General features: G+C 45.2%; 1 protein-coding gene across 2 annotated transcripts in view; it reads right to left on the bottom strand.

The window, feature by feature from the left end:
- SIL1 (SIL1 nucleotide exchange factor) overlaps nt 1-14960 on the bottom strand; it is a 242832-nt gene that overhangs the window by 170425 nt on the left and 57447 nt on the right. For both annotated transcript variants that reach the window (XM_033181075.1, XM_033181076.1), the window contains exon 2: nt 296-410. In XM_033181075.1, the coding sequence (XP_033036966.1) occupies nt 296-400 (105 nt within the window). In that variant the 5' untranslated portion in view covers nt 401-410. The remainder of the gene's footprint in view (nt 1-295; nt 411-14960) is intronic.

Below are 14960 nucleotides of genomic sequence, written 5' to 3'. Positions count from 1 at the left end.
AAAATATATATAAAGCACTCACTACAAGGTTTGGTACATGGAAGATTATAATTATTAATTTATCATCATCATCATCTTTTCCCCAAAGGGAAACTGTGCCATAAGCTTTAAACAGAAGCCAGAAGACACAGGGATGGGGAGGAAGAAGTCTACCTACTCCATGATCCACTGCCAGCCACACTCACATAAGAAAGAAACATAAAAGCCCACCCTACTCCCACAGCAGCCCTGGTGACAGGGAGGCCTTCTCAAGACCTCATCAAGGATCCCTCCTACTTGCAATAAAGACATTTACCGGATTCTGATGACTGAGGCAGAAGGTGAAGCAGGCAGCCATCAGCAGCCCAAGCAGTAAGGCCAGAGGAGCCATCCTAGATGAAGACAGGCTATGGGGAGCCATAGTCAGGGACCTGCAGGTGCAAGCACAGAAAACAGAAGGTCAATGAAAAGCTAGTGCTCGATTCCCCCGCACTGTGATTCCCGTGTCATCACTTGCTCACATGTCAGACATTTCCTGCATAGAGGTATAACGAGTCTTCTACCACTTCTAGATAATTCTGAAGCCTCTATCTCCTATGGTGGATCCAGCCATCCAATAAGAGATATGCCCTGGCTAGAACCATACAATCAATCGGGACTCCGGCATGAGCTATCACAGCCCTGGTCCCTTCCTTCTTCATTAGAACTTGTTATCAGGTTGTGGCGGGTGGTCTTGACTATGATAAGGAGAAAGGGAAACTAATCAACCGATCTGTGTGTGAACAAACATGGGCACAAATCCACATAAGCCTTTGTAACCACCCACTTCTAAAACACACCCATTATTCTACCTGAAGACAGATGGCATCAATATCCTCTAAGACAGCAAAGTTCAATATTCCCAAGTCACAAAACCTCTCACACCACCTTTCAAACAGTCAAACAAATCAAAGTACAAGCCCCAGTAACTATTAAAAGGACAGGCAAAGGTGGGAGGATCCCTTGAGGCCAGGAGTTCAAGACCAGCCTACATAACACAGTGAGACCCTGTCTCCACAAAAAAATATTTAAAAAACAAAAAAATTAGCTAGGCACAGTGGTGTGAGCCTGTAGTCCCAGCTACATGAGAGGCTGAGGCAGGAAGACCACTTGAGCCCTAGAGGTTGAGGCTGTAGTGACCCATGACTATACCACTGCACTCCAGCCGGGGTGACAGAGTGAGACCCCAATCCTCCAAAAAAAAAATTAAAAGAATATAAGGATGGAAGGACATCCCATGTTCATGAATTAGAGACTTCATACTGTTAATAACAACACTACCCAAAGCAACATACAGATTCAGAGCAATCTCTGTTAAAATCCCAATGGAGAGGCCGGGTGCGATGGCTCAAGCCTGTAATCCCAGCACTTTGGGAGGCCGAGACGGGTGGATCATGAGGTCAGGAGATCGAGACCATCCTGGCTAGCATGGTGAAACCCTGTCTCTACTAAAAAATACAAAAAACTAGCCAGGTGAGGTGGCGGGCGCCTGTAGTCCCAGCTACTTGGGAGGCTGAGGCAGGAGAATGGCATGAACCCGGGAGGCAGAGCTTGCAGTGAGCTGAGATCCGGCCACTGCACTCCAGCCTAGGCGACAGAGCGAGACTCCCTCTCAAAAAAAAAAAAAAAAAATCCCAATGGAGAAACTCATCCTAAAACTCATATGTAATTTCAGGGGACCCAGAATAGCCAAAACAATCTCAAAAATGAAGAAAGGGCTGGGTCTGGTGGCTCACACCTATAATCCCAGCACTTTGGGAGGCCAGTGGGTGGACTGCCTGAGCTCAAGAGTTCAAGACCAGCCTGGGCAACATGGCAAAACCCCATCTCTACCAAAAATAAAAAAATTTGCTGGGTGTGCTGGTACACGCCTGTAGTCCCAGCTACCCAGGAGGCTGAGGTGGGAAGACCACCTAAGCCTGGGAGGTGAAGGTTGCAGTGAGCTGAGATTGTGCCACTGTACTACAACCTGGGCGACAGAGTGAGTACGCATGTAAGAAAGTAAAAGAAGTTAGAGGACTCACTCTTCCTAATTTCAAAACTTACTACAAAGCTACTGTAATCAAAGGGTGATGCTGGCATAAGGATGGACAGACCAATGGAATAAAATTGAGAGTCCAGAAATAATCTCAAATATGGTCAATTTTTGACAATGGTGCCAAGACCATTCAATGGAGAAAGGACAGTCTAACAAATGGTACGGGGACAACTGGCTATCCACATGTATAAGAGTGAAGTTGGGGCCAGGCACGGTGGCTCATGCCTGTAATCCCAGCACTTTGGGAGGCCGATGCGGGCGGATGACGAGGTCAGGAAATCGAGACCATCCTGGCTAACACAGTGAAACCCCATCTCTACTAAAAACACAAAAAATTAGCTGGGCATGGTGGCGGGCGCCTGTAGTCCCAGCTACTCAGGAGGCTGAGGCTGGAGAATGGCATGAATCTGGGAGGCAGAACTTGCAGTGAGCCGAGATTGTACCACTGCGCGCCAGCCTGGGCAACAGACCGAGACTCCATCTCAAAAAAATAAAAAAATTTTTTAAAAAGAGTAAAGTTGGACCCTTACCTTATATCATTTATAAAAACTAACTAGAAATGAATCAAAGACTTACCTTTAAGAGCTAAAAGCATAAAACTTAGAAGGAAACATAGACGTAATCTTAATGACCTTGGATTTGGCAATGGTTTCTTAAATATAACACCAAAAGCATAGGCAATAAAAGAAAAATAGATAAATTGGACTTCATCAAAATTAAAAAGCTTTTGGGTCTCAAAGGATATTATCAAAATAGTGAAAAGACAGAATGGGAGAAAATATTTGTAAATCACATGTCTGTTCGGGTATATTGTCCAGAACGTGTTGAGAATTCCTAAATCTCAATAAAAAGACAAGCATCCCAATTTAAAAATGGGCAAAGGCAGGAGTTCAAGAACAGCCTGAGCAATATAGCTAGCCATCTTCTCTAAAAAAAAAAAAAAAAAACTAAAAATTTAAAAAATTAGCCAGGTGTGGTGGTGTGCACCTGTAGTCCCAGCTACTTAGGAGGCTCAGGTGAGATCTCTTGAGCCCAGGAGTTTGAGGCCTCAGTGAGCTATGATAATGTCACTGTGCTCCAGCCTGGGCAACAGAGTGAGATTCTGTCACTAAAAAAAAAATTTTTAAATAAAAATGGGCAAAGGGCTTGAATAAACATTTCTCCAAAGAAGATATACAAATGGCCAATAGAGACATGAAAAGGTTCTCAACATCATTAACCATGAGGGAAATGCAAATCAAAACCACAATGATACACCACTTCACACCCACAATGACGGCTGTAATTTTTTTTAAGTAAAATAACAAGTGTTGGTGAAGACGTGGATTAACTGGAACCCTCGTACATTGCTGGTGTAGATATAAAACAGTGCAGCCACTTGGGAATAGCTTGGTGGCTCCTCAGAAAGCTAAATATAGAATTACCATATGTCCCGGCAATTCCACTCCTAGGCATATCCCCCAAAGAATTGAAAACAGGGACTCAAACAGATATATGTACATCAATGTTTACTGCAGCATTGTTCACAATACCCAAAAGGTGGAAACAATCCAAGTGCCATCAAAAGATGAATTTTCAAAATGTGGTATACACATACAATGGAATATTATTCAGCCATAAAAAGAATGAAATTCTGATACATGCTGCAACATGGAAGCTTGAAAACATTGTCTTAAGTGAAATAAATCAGACACAAAAGCTCAGATATTGTATGATTCTGATTATACGAAATATTTAGAACAGACAAATTCATTTTGATAGAAAGTAGAAAAGCGGTTACCGAGTTAAGGAAAAGGGAAAATGGAGAGTTACTCCTTAATATTGAAGAGTTTCTATTTGGAAAAGTGAAAATATTCTAGTAAACTAGGATAGAAGTCAAGAAAACTTAATCCAAATTAGCAAATGATCTAGGAAAGAAAGGCAGAAAGAAAAACAAAATAAAACAAGCAAAACAAACCCAAAAACCTTAGGAAAATTCAGGCTGTGTCAGTCTTAGCCCAGACCTTATAAGAAGTTTTAATATTATCCCCCAGCCCCAGTATACCTCATTAGGCAGTTTACTCAATTGAGGCTTAAGTGAGTTAATTACAGGGCAGCACCTCTGAAGAATGTGGTGTTTACTTTTTCTCTATCCCACTCCTGCCACATTTCTCCCTGCTTCACCTTAAGAAATTGGACCTGTGGCATGATTGCAGTGAGACCTAAAGCGTGCCTGAACCCACTCTCAGAAGCCATTACCCCTCTGCACAGCCCACATCTTCTCAGTGGCCGACAGAAACTTTCCCTAAGGACATCTGCAGCCATGAAGGAAAACAGCCCTGCTGGACCGGCACTGTGCTAAAAAAGCACAGCCAAATGGAAAAGCAAAGGCTCGGGTACTAAAAATAGCTGCTACACTCACCCAGCAGCAAAAGCCTTAGCTTTCTGCCAGTTCTCCCCCCTCTTTTTTTTGCCGACAAAATGGAACGGCTGAGTGCCACGAGAGCTTCCCCCAGCAACCTGGCTCCCTGGGGCACCAATCACACTGAAAGGCAGGGATTGAGTTCACAGCACCACACTAGGTTCTGGATAGGTGACTGGTCATACCTGGGTGTGAGCAGGAGAGGGGCCAGGCTGAGTGAGGATAAGCAAGGGGCAAGGGATCGCCTCATCAGGAAGGAGAAGGCTAGGGAGGCCTAGGGAGACAGTTCCTAAGAAGGCACAACCCTAGAGCTGCCTGTACTGCTCTATACTTTTGTTAATGCTGCAGCCTTGGCTGTGGGGAAAAAAAAAAAGAAGAAAGAATAGAAGCAGGGGACTCACAGTATTATCAAGACAATGTACAATAAAACAAAGATTAACCCAAAGCCACAGATGTCCCTCCCCTTCCATGAGATACTCGTGTATACACACACACACACACACACACACACACACACACACAGTTATGAGCTCCCTTCTTACAGCCGGGGATCAACAACGAAACTGGTGCTGGGGAAAAAGAAGAGGAGGAAGAGCTAAATGAGAAGGAAACAGTCAAGGGCAAAGAAGACAAACGAGCAGAAGGAGGAGGCCCAGAAGGGACTGAGGAAGAAGAGGTCAGGGGCAGCTGATGCACACACAGCAGCTTCCCCCACTCCTTGGAGTGGGAAGAGGAGTGGAGGGTGAGAGAAATGGCAGCTCCCACAGGGCTCCCAGCCGTCTCCATCTCCTGCACACACGCAAACACTGTCAGAAACATTTTCTGCCAATACGAAGGATGAGAGATGGATTCACAAGTGGATCCTTCATCTTCCCTCAATAATTCCACATGGACTGCACGCCTGACCCAGTTATTGCCTCCATATATTTTTCCACAAAACAGGGAGAGAGAATGAGAGAGAGAAAGAGAGAACAAGAACATGGAGCTGAGTTGGGCTGTGGGAGAGGGATGGGGGGATTGAGAGGACTGAGGAGAGACCTAGGTGAGGCTGGGAGAAAGGTGTGAGACAGTTCCTCAGACTTCAGAGGGGCATTCAGAGAGCAAGGGCAAGTACCAACTCTGCAGCAAGCAGGCATGGAAAACAGTGTTCTCCGTCCTTTTAAGGCCTGGCCTGTAGCCACGTCACCTGGTCTTGCTCCTTACTCAAGAAGTGGCAGGCATAGCTTGCCCTGGGCTTTATGCTAAAGCTGAGGGAGAAGGGAAAAGGGGAAAGGGAAGTGGCACACAGCTATGCTTTGCCAGGATGGCCTACCATCACAAGCAGGGACAGAGGCAGCAGCAGCAGCAAAAGCCAGCTGCAGTCCCTGGCATAAGTAAAGCCAAAGTCATGGTATCCCATTGAGGCACAGTTTGGCACACCTGGCCTGATGATAGTGCCATTCCCGAACCACTTGCCATGCATAAACTCTGGGTTCACCTCATCAATGGCCCCTGCATACCCTACAAAAAAAATCCTTCTCATCGTCCTTGACTTTCAATGGAGGACAGACCTACATCTTTATATTTATGGCCCTCTTCTGACATAAAATACCATCACTCTGTCCAGGAAAGGGGAAACTATTTCAGTGTTTCACCAGTAACTCTTTCCTTAACTATCCTTGGGCTTTGGGGCAGAAGAGATAATAAGGTACTTGAGATGCCCATTTTTCTATTGATGCCCATTTTTCTATCAAAAGTGTCCATTTGTAGGCTGTACCTCTGCTTAAACAGAGGTTGGATACACTCACCAATCTGTATTGGTGAGCATCTGCTCTGGGCTGCTTAGGGAGCAGGTGGGATGAAGTCACTCAGTCCCCACCTCTCTCAGTGCCTCATGTCTTCCACCAATTCAGACAAGACTGGGAGTGGGGATTGGGCCCTGTATAAACAAGACATCTCTCCTTAATGTCTTTTCTCCAGAATGGAAAACAAAAGAATGGGATGAGGATGGCAAGAAGTCAATAAAGGGAGAGGGAGCGGGATTGCTGGGTCTCTGGCAGCTTCTGACACACCTAGAAGGACCCATGGGCAGTAGCTGAGTTTCAGAACCAGAGCACAGAAAGAACTGGAAAAGTTTCTAAGTGTCCTGGGCAAGCAAAGCCAACTCGGTAGACTGCCATGGAGCCCTTGAAATTCCATCTTATAAAATGCTCATGTTATTAACCTACACTGTATGTTCATGTATTTGTTTTCCCGAATCTCCTGGGAAATGTGAAAGAGCAAGAATTCCTACTTCCATTTTATAAGGAAGAAACTGAAGGAAAGAAACAAAAGAAACAAAAACACTGGGTAGTATAACACATGGACTTAGAGTCAGACAGACCTAAGGCCAATTCTTGGCTCTGCCACTTCCTAGCTATGTGATCTTGGACACAACTTCACTAGGCCTCAGTTTCTTCACCTATAAAATAGGTGTATTAAGAATTTCTACTTCAAAGGTTGGTAGCGCGGATTAAATAAAGCAATGAATAGGAAGTACTTCGTCCAGCACCCAGCATCTAATCATCATTCCATTTTTTTATTGCTTGTTTTGTTTGTTTTTTGAGCCAGGGCCTCACTCTGTCACCCAGGCTGGAGTGCAGTGACACAATCTCGGCTCACTGCAACCTCCAACTCCCAAGCTCAAGCAATCCTTCCACCCCAGCCTCCCGAGTAGCTGGGACTACTACCAAGTAGCAGGTATGGTGTGCCACCATACCTGGCTTTTTTTTATTTATTATTTTTGTAGAGATGGGGTTTCACCGTGTTGCCCAGGCTGGTCTCGAACTCCTGGGCTCAACTGATCCACCCAGGTCGGCCTCCCAAAGTGTTGGGATTATAGGCCTGAGCCTCGGTGCCCGGCCAACTCCATCATTGGAATGGAAATGATGACTGCTGCCCCTGGACCCACAGCCCATCAGGGCCAGGCCAGGCAACTACTCTCCAAAGCTCCTACTCATGTTCGATCCACACAGTCTCCAGCTGATCCATGCCTCAAATGAGGACCAAAGCCTTTTGTTGGGTAGCTACTCCCAGGAGGTAAAGGAAATATATGTTAAAGGATGACCCTCCTGGCTGAAAAGGGAGAAACCCGAGGCAGTTTTCTGCTGAGCCCCAAGGCAGACCCAGCCCACTCAGTGCTTTTCCCAGCATATATTGGCATCCAGAGAGCCAAGCCACCAACATGCAGAACTGCCAGCTGCAGCAACAGCTGTAGGACAATCACCTGCTTTACAAACTGAAGGTTAGAGGATGAGCTCTTCCACAGACACACATTCATTACTATTTATGGGCTGCACAAACTCATATGCACACATACAGTCACTCACCTCTACACAAACAGAAGTGCACTACCTAATTTAAGCAGACAAATATGAAGCTAAGGAAACAATGCAAAGAGGACACTGAAAGGATGCCCCTGACAAGGGAGAACAATGTGCAAAGGCTTAAGAAAAGAAATGAATTTTAAAGAATAATTTGAAGGACAAGAAAAACAAGTTTGGAGTAGTCAAGGCAAACAAGCTTTTTCCCCCTGAGACAATACTAAACAGAAAGTCAAGAGGTAGACAGCAATTAAATGGAAAGTCTTTGAATAGCAAAACAAATGTGGCTTCTAACTAGTCCAGCCCCTAATTTGCTAGGTGGCTGGACTGGAACATCCCTGAGCCAGTGGCCATTTGTACAATGGGGATAATATTTCCCCCATGTTTTGAAGTCGTGCCTAGGGCCAAGCAAAGAGGGACTGCTCTCAACAAACCCAAGGCACCCAAGAAAAAAGGTTATTAGAGGAGGATGTTGGAGGATAGAGGGTTCACAATGAATCCAAGCCTCTGCCTAACCAGAGAGCTACAAAGAGCTACAGAGAGCTACAAAATCCACTGTGCAGCCTGCAAGCGAGAACAGTGGCAGTACAGATGTTAGCCCTGGCAGAGAGCACAGGGAGCCAAGAAGGGCTCCACAGGCCCAGCTGGGAATGGACACCTGGAGGGAAGGCAACATGGGATGGGATGAAATGGAAAGAACAGTGAGGGGCATTCCTAGCCCTTTCGCTGGACTCCCAGAGGTGGAACATGACCTACTCCATTCCCACTCCAGTAGAGAAGAATACAGATCTTCAAGAAGGGAGCTAAACAAACTAGCAAAAAAAAAAAAAAAAAAAACTGCAATCACAGAGACAAAAGATAGTGCCTCCAATGAAAATAAATCACATGACATGACCGGGCATGGTGGCTCACGCCTGTAATCCCAGCACTTCAGGAGGCCAAGGAAGGCAGATCACTTGAGGTCAGGAGCTCGAGACCAGCCTGGCCAACATGGCGAAAGCCCATCTCTACTAAAAATACAAAAAAATTAGCCGGGTATCTTGGTGCACGCCTGTAATCCCAGCTACTCGGGAGGCTAAGGCAGGAGAATTGCTTGAACCTAGGAAGCAGAGGTTGCAGTGAACAAAGATCATGCCACTGCACTCTAGACTGGGCGACAGAGTGAGGCTCTGTCTCAAAAAAAAACAAACAAAAAAAAAAAAAAACAAGAAATCACATGACAAGCAGAGTGACTGAATAAAAAGCCTAGCCTAGCCTGGCCCTCTCCAGATCTGTCCTACTTTGCCACAGCTTTCAAATAATCTGAATGCTAGAAGTGAGCTTAAGGCTCAATCTTTATTTGGACTGCTGAAGACCCAGAAGACACGGCAGGCACTCAATACCTACATAGAGAACAACTGGAATTCAATGCCATTAGGCATGGAACTTATCAATGGGTCGAGGAAGGCTGTGGCAACCTCATACCTGTTGAAGACGAAGAGGTAGACAGGGCTAAGGCAGTTGGGCAGAGTTCCAGTGCTATCAGCACAGAGGTGATAACCAAAGCAACAGGAGCAGAGTGACTGTCTTTCTAGGGAGAAACCTTAGAAAAGGACAGTAGGCCAAGCATAGTCTTCAACTCATGGCTGCAGGTTAGGAAAAGGGAGCAAGCAAGGAAATCAGAGGAGCTGTCACACATTAGTGCAGACCTACACAGGTCAAGAGAGTGGAGAATCATGAGAAAATCCAGTTGTAGGCAACAATGTCAGGAGATTAGTCACTGGATTTGGCAATGAGGCAGTCAGAGGGCCCTTCAAAAGCACTCCAAAAGGCTCAATGGGTCCACTAAATTTTGAAGATTTGAGGCCACATTTCTAAATGTGATTTTTCAACATTTCACTAGAGTCTTAATGAGAACAGAGAAAAAAAAATCCCTCCAAGGGTGCAACAGAGGGATTCTTCAATGCCATACATAAGTTCCTATGATTGATGAAGAGCTACCCCACAACACACATGACCTCAGGACAATGATGGCATCAGTCACTCCAGCAGAAGGAGGGGGCAGGGAGGTAAATTTTCCAAGAAGAAACTCCCATCAGACACAATTCTACCTTCTCTGGGCACTCAGTCATGCCTCAGACTGCCCGGAGGCTTTAGTCCTTACACTTTGTGGAACTGTAATAATAACTGTAGCAATCGTCATGGCAGAGAAAGAGAAATACCCCAGTTCCACCCCTTCCCCCAGTATTCAAATATACTATCTGGGCATCCCAGAGGAAAATTAATTATGTCAAATAATAATTATAGTCAACATTTATAGAGAACTTTCCATGTTGCAAGCAAAGTATTAAGTTCATTTACTCTTCACAACAACCCTCTGAGGTGGTTCCAATATGCTGCTCATTTTACCCACGAGGGGACCAAAATTCAGAAAGGTTAACTAACATGCCAGAGTTCATGCGGCCACAGAGCAATAGAGTCAGAATTCAAAGCCAGTTTGGCCCCAAAAGCCATGCTCTTTCCACAGCCATGCTGTCTCTTGAGGGGTCTGTGAAATCAGCCACAGCAACTGGACTCATCATTTTATTTGTTCCGCAACAGTATAAATAAAAAGGCACATTTTGTGTCAGGACAGAAATTTTTAAATGAGCCTGCTGGGGCCCTCTTGTGGAAAGCCCCACCTCTACTATGTTCAAGTTTCTGCACCACACACAAACACACACCACACATACACATGAGTGCACACACACACACACTACACACAGGCACCTTGATTACTAAATGCCCTTGGCACAGACCAGCCAAGGCATGGGCACAGGCATTCAGGAAGAAGAAATCCCTCGACTCAGATTGCAGCCAGGCTTCCTTGGTGACTTGATCCCTTAACTTCCTATCACTCAAGCTTCCTAGCTGTACACGAAGCAAAAGCATCCCTGCTCCCCTTCATGGAGCCCAGTGCCAAGCACACACACACATATATACATACACAAACCACAACCACACACACCATGTATATACACACACCCAACTGTCTGGCAAGAACTTGACACCTCACCCCTCCATGCAGAAAATACACAAGACAGAAGTATTTCCACATGGCAGACAAAAATGGAGTCCTCTTTGGTGAATGGGGCTTGACTAAGCATACCAGCAGTTGACCAGATGAATCAGAGGAATTCTAGTCTGTACTTTCCAGTAGGTCCTAGACTGTAAGTTCTTAGCAAGATACAGACAAAGGGACCTACTCCTTAGACCTGATCCTTGACCCTGCCTGAGGTATTGGGAGTGATCAGCTCATGTCTGATAACTATCAAGGTTACCAGAAGTTCCATTCCCTTCCAACCCACTCCAGTGTAATAGGAAGAATGTGGGCTCTAGATTTTGAGCCAAGTCTCCCCTACTAGCTGTGTGACTTTGGGCCAGATGCTTAACCTCTACAAGTTTCAACCCCTTCATCTATAAGGGGACTTCAAAGTAACTATTTTGTAGTATGACTGTCTATATTAAATGAGATGACATAGAGCATATAGCACAGTGCCTGACACAAAATGAGGGCTCAAAAAGTTTATAGCACTCATTACTATTATTAGAGAAAATTCTGAGCAAAGAACAGGATAAACAAAAGCAGCAAGGGCTTCACCCCCATGTAGAACTGTCTTCTGTTCTGACAACCAAGCCCCTCCTTGGAGACTAGCTTCCCTGAGCCACAAGTCGGCCCACACACCTGGACTATACTCTGGGTGGTTATAGACACATTTCCATTGAAACCTTTAAGCAATGCTGGCTGGCTCCGCATCAGTGCCAGCTGACTGACATCAGACACTTCAGAGTCCAGCTTCCTGATGACTCAGGCCTGTCTCCAAATTCCTGCTGCCACTCTCCTACCTCTAAGAGGGAGTCAGGGAGAGTAGGAATAGCCAGGGCAAATGCAGCTAACCTAGACTGCTGGGACCACTGTAGACAGATGCAGCTGGCATCCAGGAAGTAAGGGTCCCAGGGTTTCTTTCTTCCCTCCCCTTTTAAAATAGAAACTGGATCTCCTGACAGTATGCGCAATGGGCTTTCTCTATAGCCTGCTCCCAAAGAACACCAGGGACTTTCACACCACAGTCAATAAGATACCACAGTTGGGGTTCGGGGGGAGGAGAGATCAGAATGCATCTTTCCTTTCCCCTGCTGTCTCCAAGCTTCCAGAAAACATCAGGGCCTCTTAATGGGGCTAAAATAGGGAAGAAGGTATGATTTCCAGTCCATAGCTCTAAATGAACTATCTGCTAACTGGCAAGTACAAATTGTGTGCCATTCCTATTGCAAACATTCAGCATTCACACTCTAAAAGCAAATACCACACAAAGATAATTTCAGCATTAATGTCAGTTCCTTGAGCCCACTGGGCACCATACTATGGAACAGAATATACAAAAGATATTGTCACTTGCCTCAGGTGAATGATGTCCTGTTCACATTCCGTGGATAATGTGGCCTTCCACATCTTAGTCTCAGACAGCATAATTATTAAAAAGAAAAGGCCAGGCACAGTGGCTCACACCTGTAATCCCAGCAATTTGGGAGGCTGAGGCAGGTGGATCACATGACGTCAGGGGTTCAAGACCAGCCTGGCCAACATGATGAAACCCCATCTCTACTAAAAAATATAAAAATTAGTTGGGGCCAGGTGTGGTGGCTCACATCTGTAATCCTAAAACTTTGGGAGGCTGAGGCAGGTGGATCACCTGAGGTCAGGAGTTCAAGACCAGCCTGGCCAACATGGTTAAATCTCATCTCTACTAAAAAACACAAAAATTAGTCAAGGCTGGGTGCAGTGGTTCATGCCTATAATCCTAGAACTTTGGGAGGCCGAGGCAGGTGGATCACCTGAAGTCAGGAGTTCGAGACCAGCCTGGCCAACACAGTGAAACCCTGTCTCTACTAAAAATACAAAAAGTAGCCAGTTGTGGTGGTAGGTGCCTGTAGTCCCACCTACTGAGGAGCCTGAGGCAGGAGAAATTGCTTGAACCTGGGAAGCGGAGGTTGCAGTGAGCCAAGATCTAGCCACTGCCCTTCAGCCTAGGCTATAGAGCAAGACTCCGTCTCAAAAAAAAAAAAAAAAAAAGACACAAATTACAACTTTGTAATAATGAGCTAGGCAATAATTAGGGTACTCCTTAAACTAATTGGGGAGCCCCAAGAAAATAGCATTTACTTACAGAAACACTTAGCAACAATATGAGGATGGGTCACCAAGCACAGGACTTGCTACTACCATGTTGGTATTGACTATGTCTTCCAGGTAAGTCGGCAACTGAAACATTTTATTTTTAACACGCCTGAGAGCCCAAGACTATTTATAATACCAGATCCTTAAAAACTTGAAAGGGAGATGAATTTTAAAATGTACACATTTACATATGTGGGCAGAAACACAAAAATCAGATGCCTCTCAACACAGCTCAGGGAGCCATAACTCACGGCTTTCACAATCCCACCTAACGCCCAGAGAAAATCCGGGCACCTTCTCCAAGGGATGGTAGGAAGCTGGGTAGGTAGCCAAGAAACAAAGAAACCTAAACTCAGCACTTGGCAGGACAATTAAGGAGCAGAGGATTTTAAATGCATTGTTTCTGACTCTAAATATGGCTACATTTATTACCAATTTGGGATCAGAAACCACATTTAGTTCTGTCATGACCACATGCTAAAAATATTAAGCAGAGTATTGCCTAGGAAACAGCAGTTCTCCCTGCTGCGGCAGCTCCACTTCAGAGCCATCTCTGCCATGGTCACAGGGTTTCCATCCTGTGCTTTGCTGAGAGCCCAGTTACAAGCAGAACTGACACTGTCCTGCCAAGACTTCACCCGCATTTTAGAAGGCAGCAATAGGAACCAAAGCTAGGGACTGCACAACCTCCTCATCCTCTCCAGGGCTGTTTTAGGTATCAGTAAAGCTCTATTTCATAGGCATATAACTAGAATCCATCTGACTGGGAGCTCCACAGGGGGAGAGACAACTGTCTGTGTAACATACCACTGTCTCTTCATAGCCCAGCACTTTGCCTGGCACTCAAAAAACAGCCATTGATTTAATAAAATCAATAATCTAAAATGAACCCTCTGGAAGAGTACAATGGAAAATAACATTGCCATTAAAACAGGTAAAAATATGGACTGTGGTAATACATAAAAACAGGTGCTGGCCGGGCAACAGTGGTTCACACCTGTAATCCCAGCACTTTGGGAGGCCTAGGTAGGAGGATCACTTGAAGCTAGGGGTTCAAGATCAGTCTGGGCAGCAAAGTAAGACTCTGTCTCTACAAAAAAAAAAAAAAAAAAAAAAAATTTTTTTTTAATTAGCAGGACATGGTGGTGCACCTATGGTCTCAATTACTCAGGAGGCTGAGGTGGCAGGATGACTTGAGCCCAGGAGTTCAGGGCTGCAGTGAGCTATGATCACACCACCGCACTCCAGGCTGGGCAATAGCAAGACCCCTATCTTTAAAAGCAGGTGCATAAAAAATTGTTGAGTGGAAGTGGAAGCAGCAGAACCTAACGGCACACATATGTAAATTACTACTTTGGAAAGAAGTGTGTGTGGCCACCTCTATGATCATATGTGAAATTAGAACTACGGAAAACTGTGCTCAATGGAATCTTTCACCCTGAAATGTTACATATCTGAGAAAACACTTTAAACTACATTATTTTCAGCAAAGAACCTACTCCCTTACCAGCTAACTTGTTCTGATCTCTTGGATGGCTCAGAGGCCTTGTTCTTGTTCAGCAAACCCAAGATCAGACCATACACTCATCAGTCGAAGGAAACAGAGAACACATGGAAAAAGCCACAGTCTTAAAAGTCCAACTTATCAACTTGACCCTGTCAGGGCAGCTTCCAGTCTGCATAATCAGAATGGCTGGCTGCCTAGACAGGTGGCCAAGATGGAAGTGTCAAGACAAAGTATGGAAAAGTTCACCTGGCCCAACTTCAAAGCCAGAGCTCCAAAAAGGTAGGAGCTTAACAGGCACTTACTGGCCAGCAAGGTGCCTGTTAAGAAGGGTAGCAGTACACCAATCCTTCTCAAACTCTTCACAAAAACTGAAGAGAAGGGAAACACTTCCTAATTCATTCTATGAAGTCAGCATTACCCTGAAACCAAAGCAGGACAAAGACACTATAAGAAAACTC

Source organism: Trachypithecus francoisi, unplaced genomic scaffold (genome assembly GCF_009764315.1).
Source record: "Trachypithecus francoisi isolate TF-2019V2 unplaced genomic scaffold, Tfra_2.0 Lachesis_group2, whole genome shotgun sequence".
NCBI lineage: Eukaryota > Metazoa > Chordata > Mammalia > Primates > Cercopithecidae > Trachypithecus > Trachypithecus francoisi.
This window is presented reverse-complemented; position numbering and strand designations above follow the sequence as displayed.